The 5,424-nt window shown below is 37.8% G+C and overlaps 1 protein-coding gene across 1 annotated transcript; it reads right to left on the reverse strand.

Moving 5' to 3' along the window:
• On the reverse strand, positions 1,854 to 2,392 carry LOC107610756. Its single transcript, XM_016312759.1, has 2 exons — positions 2,195 to 2,392; positions 1,854 to 2,099 (listed from the first exon to the last, which is right to left on the reverse strand). Exons 1-2 carry the CDS (start codon positions 2,390 to 2,392, stop codon positions 1,854 to 1,856), a joined length of 444 nt encoding a protein of 147 aa, XP_016168245.1.

Here is a 5,424-nt window from a genome sequence, read left to right on the forward strand (position 1 = left end):
TGTGGCATTTGTGGCGCAATTTCTCGAAACAGTGGGGTAGTTGTGAGTTAAAAGATCTTGTGTGGAAATGTGCAAGGTCAAGGACAACAGTTGAATTTGATAGAAACATGAAGAGAGTTAAGTTGATCAACGAGAAAGCTTGGCAGTATCTTGATAAATGGCCAAAAGAGGCATGGACGAAGGCGCATTTCAGTGAGGTTCTGAAAGTGGATAACATATGCAACAATGCCTGTGAGTCATTCAATGCAAAGATCAAACACGAAAGGAGTAAGCCTATCCTGACCCTGGCTGAGGAAGTTAGGAGAATCATCATGAAGAGTATGGTTGATAACAGAAAGAAGTTGCAGAACTACCAAGGAATTCTCCCTCCTGTTCAGCAAAGTAGGTTGGAAGCTATGACAGTGCTGTCCCGCCATTGGGCTCCTCAGTGGTCTGGTGATGAAAAAGAGGAGTTGTACGAAGTGCATGGCTGGCCGACGAATATGGTGGTTGACTTGGGCAAGCACACATGCACCTGCAGGTTTTGGCAGCTTACAGGTAACAACTTTCTTCCCTTACTTAATTAACAATGTCTTCATTCATGATATTATATTTACTGTATCAATTTGTTTGGCTTGATAAGAATGCCGTGTATGCATGCAATATCGGCAATACAAGATAAGAATGACAAGAGACCTGAAGAATATTGCCATGAGTGGTTAAAGATGGAAGCGTATAAGCGTACCTACTGTTTTAATGTCAATCCAGTTAAGGGGCAAGATCTATGGGAAAAAACGCCACATCCATCACCAGTCCCACCCCCAGTGAAGCCTAAACCTGGGAGGCCAACAAAGAAGCGAAGAAGGGACAAAGAAGAACAACCTAGTGGGTCAAAGACAAAAATGAAAATAAAATACAACCCAATCCGGTGCATGTAATGCGGTGAGGTTGGACACAACAAAAGAGGGTGCGCAAAGAAAAAGGCTGTGGATGCTGAGGAACATGCCAAGCAGATGCAGCTACAATTGGCAGTTGTTACCCCTGCTCCACAAGGTTCTGAACCCCAAGTAAACCCTTCTCCTACTGATACTGACATTGGTACAGAAGCTGAGGCACCTATGCCTTCACTTCCATCACCCACTCAGGCTGACTCAGAGAGTGACAGCAGTGACTCGAAATGCATCCCACCAACCCAGGAGCCCTTAAAGGTAGTATCATCTATCATCACTCCTAAAAAAATTTGGATGTAGCCTAATCATGTAACAAACTCATTTGCTACTGAATCATACAGGATCAATTGATTGGTAGGCCACCTAAGTTGCAAGTGATCAAAAGAAAAGCAAGGTTAATTTCCTCCCCTAAGCATATTGCAACTGGATCTGTGGCTGTTTCTGCTGAGACCACTAAAGGGACAAGTTCTGAAACTGCTAAGCGGCTGGAAAAATGCATGACCTTTGTGCCTACTCCAGGCTTCAAGGCTCCAAGGAAGACTGATGATAAAGTTTGATTTGTTAGGAATGTCTAGTTGTTGACTCATTTTGTGTATGAAACAACATTCTGTTTGTTACTTTTGTGTGTGGTAATTTAGTTTATGGACAATGTATTTGTCAGTTAAGAACCTTATGACTTTGTTATGCTATTTCTCTATTAAGACAATGTGACAATTAGCCGTCAATGACAAGTTACTATTAACCTTACTTATTATCTTCATTTTGTTTATGCCTCAACATAATTCATGCAAACATAGAATTAGTTGCCAAACTTTATAAAATTATCCACATTTGACAGAAAATTGCTTCCATCTTCGAATAACTACTCCCATTCAAATCAACAATTTCAAGACATCATTACATGTTCATACAGGATAACTGGGTTCATTTAGAAGTACATAAGAAACAACAAATTATCACAACTACTACAAACAGCAAAATCATTAGCAGTTTCAAAGCTCTAACTTCAGCTTCCATAGTGCCCAACTTCCATGCCACCTTCACCCTCCATTCATCATACTCACCTTCAACCTCCATATCTGCTCCTGCATCTTTCTTTGTACCACACACACCCACTGCTTCAAATTCATCATCATCAACCCACTTAAAATAATTGCAGTGACTGCCCTTCTGCAATTTCAGATGGGAGTAAACAAAAAAATCAGAGAACACCCAACAGAGGATAAGAACATGAAAAAGCTTTAACTTCCTTTACCATCACTCACCCGGTACCTTGGACATGCATGGAACAATCTATTCGGATTCTCCGCTGTCCCAGATTTCTTAATCACAGTTTTCAGCCCACAGAAACATGATCCATCATGAGCATTCACCCTCCTCCTTCGCATCGAAACACTGGATCCATGACTGTCGTGCGATGCATGTGACAAACCGCCACCACAACCACCATCTCCTCTCTCCATCCACACAGCCAGCCAGGGATTACGCCTCCTAGTTACCTCTACTGCCACCGAAAGTGATCACCTCGAAGTATTTATCGTTCGAATTGGGATTAGGGTTTATAAACTCGAAGGACTAATTTGATGGCTTAAACATAACTTATCTTGTCAGCAACAACATCTTACACCCTGGCGTTGGCCAGCTTGGCAGTTAACGTGCCATGTAAGCGGCCGTTTGCCATCTCATCAACCGAGAAGACGGAAGAACGAACGTGATCAACACGGGTATCTTTCGAGGACGTTTTTTATTAATTTTGACTTTCGAGGACGAAAATGGAGATCGAGGACACTTTCGGGGACGAAATTGACTATTAACTCATAAAAAATATCACTTTTTCTCACCGTATAGAGCCATTTCTATATACATATACAAAAAAGGAATATCAGTACTTGTTTTGGTTTGTGTTTTCTTTTCTCTTTTTTCTTGAGAAATTAAGTAGTATAATTAGAAGGTATCATAGATCAAATTTGTATAAATCGATCTCCTTAATGATGGGAACAACAATGGAGTGAAACACATTTCTTGCCCTACTAGTAAATGACGAGCTTGTCGACAGTGGGGTGGAACCTGAAACCAAGTGGGAATTTCAATTCACGGGCTTGGAGCCTTTCTTCTTCTTTGTTGTTACTATACGAGTTTGCGACTTGAAAGTTGGAACGTGAGAGAGAGGCTTGGCAGAGCTGAGATCTATATAGGGACTTAGGAAGGGTTAATTAAGTTGAAATGTGTGCATTTTGTACTTGAAACTTGCAATTTAGAAGCAGATTTTGATACTGTTTAGATCTGGATATTATTCTGTGGGGCTGATAACTAGGGTTGGCAATGGTCAGGGTAGGATAAGGTTTGGACCTTATCTTAACCCTACCTTACCTGCAGGTTGAGAATCTCCCAATCTTAATTCTATCCGCATCCTAAAGTTTTAAATCCTACCCTATTCTATTCTATCTGCAGAAATATCAATTTTTTTAAAGTAAATATAAAATTTAATTATTTCAAATTTTATACATATTAATAACATAAAAAATAAAAAATTAATACTCTAAATTATTAAATTAATTAACTAATTTAATAGTTATTTACTTATTATAAATCATTACATATGGGAGGTTGTGGGTTAGACTTATTTTAAAAATATAAAAATTTTTGTTGAAAATGTATAATAAAAATTAATAAATTAGGACAAATTTATAAATATTCTTGGCAGTTCCATTGAATGGAGCTCTTTACATGAGTTTCATCAAATACTTTGCCGTAATTGTATTTTTCATAACTACCTCATCTTTTATTCTCATTTATGTTATTAATATTTTAACAAAAAATTACACCCCGCACAAACGTGTTTGGAAGTCCCGTTGAGATATTTGGACTTCTAATTGATATGTTAAATATTTGTATCTTCCATGGATATTTTTTTAACTCAATTGAATTATCACAAAAGAAAAAAAAAATGCATTCCTCAAGATTAAAATTAGCTCATTTATCAATGAAACAATCAAACCATTTACCTTGTAGTCATCACTCCTCGATCCAAATTCAATAATTATAATATTATTAATTCCATTAATATTATCCATGAGATATGTGCTTGTATATTATGTGGAGAGCCCGCCTTCCACTGTCAATGAGTCCGAAAACATGGGGAAAAAAAATTTGTTTCATTTTCACTAGCAGTATATGAAAAAAATAAGCAATTTGTTATGTCTTATTTTCGCTGTTAGTACTAACAAAAATTATGTAATTTTAATTTTTGCAATTTCAGCCAGCTAAAAAATAACTAAATGTGCATTTTAATAAATTCTTTAAGTCTGATCTATTTGGGTAAATAATGAATTTTTTATTTAAATATAAAAAAAGCCATTTAAATTTGTTTATATAAAAAGTGGTTTTCAACCAATTTATATATGTAATTAATTTGAACTAATTTGGTTGACGTTACCTGGCGGTCAGCCAAAGTTAACCGGTGGTCTGCCATTGGTTAGCTGACTATATTAGCCTAGGGTAGGCTATGGTGTTGACCTGAGGTTGGCTAAGAATTGATCGACAACAGCCCAGGCCGGCCAGGGGACGACTGGCAAGTGGCAACCGACTTGGGATCAATCGGCTAGCAATTAACTACACTTGGAGGTGGCAATGGAGCGGGTAGAGGTGGATTTCTGCCCTATCAGACCTTGCCCCGCTCTACAATAACCCGCATCGAACCCATTCCGTTTTTAGGATAATAAAAAGTTAAACGCTAATCCGCTTCTGCGAGTACCCGTCTCGCCCCTACCTGTCCCTATAATTATTAAAATCCAACAAGTAAAATTAAATTTTAAAATTTATATAACCATCGTTACATACATATCATAAATTAAAGTAAAAAAGTTTAAATAAGTAAGCAGGTAGGAGCGGGGTGGGTACCCACGGATTCGGATAGTGTTGCCACCCTAACTACAGTCGCCCAGAATAGGTCAGCGAACATCTAGGTTTGGCTGTCATTTAAAAGTCTTCAACAGTTTTACTAAACAAAACAACATAAACTAGTTTTAAATAAGGTCTCTTCTACCATCTCTATTTTCTTGAACTACATTAACACAAATACAAAAAGTGGGATTCACCTTTCAACTCTCATGTTTTTAGGCAAATTAGACACAAATGTGTTAGACACCATAGAATTTCCCTTTAAATATATTAGTTTGTATAAAAACTATAGTTTCAATACTGCCTCTACTATTAATTTCTTTACAATTATTAGTTACTCAAACGAATTTTACAATTTTACCCCCTTTCCATCTTAAATCTAAATTACCCCAAACCTTAACCTTTACCCCAAATCCATCTTCAACCCTAATCTCAACCTTAAACTCAAATCCATCCGATCCCCAACCCCAAACAGTCACAACCCTTCAGCCCTCATCCTTATCACCACAATTTTAGCTGCCACCCACAACCCCAACAGCCATCACCCCTACACCACTGCCACTGCCGCCCCTTAACTCTAACTAGAAGAACCAGT

Source organism: Arachis ipaensis, chromosome B08 (assembly GCF_000816755.2).
Source record: "Arachis ipaensis cultivar K30076 chromosome B08, Araip1.1, whole genome shotgun sequence".
Classification (NCBI taxonomy): domain Eukaryota; kingdom Viridiplantae; phylum Streptophyta; class Magnoliopsida; order Fabales; family Fabaceae; genus Arachis; species Arachis ipaensis.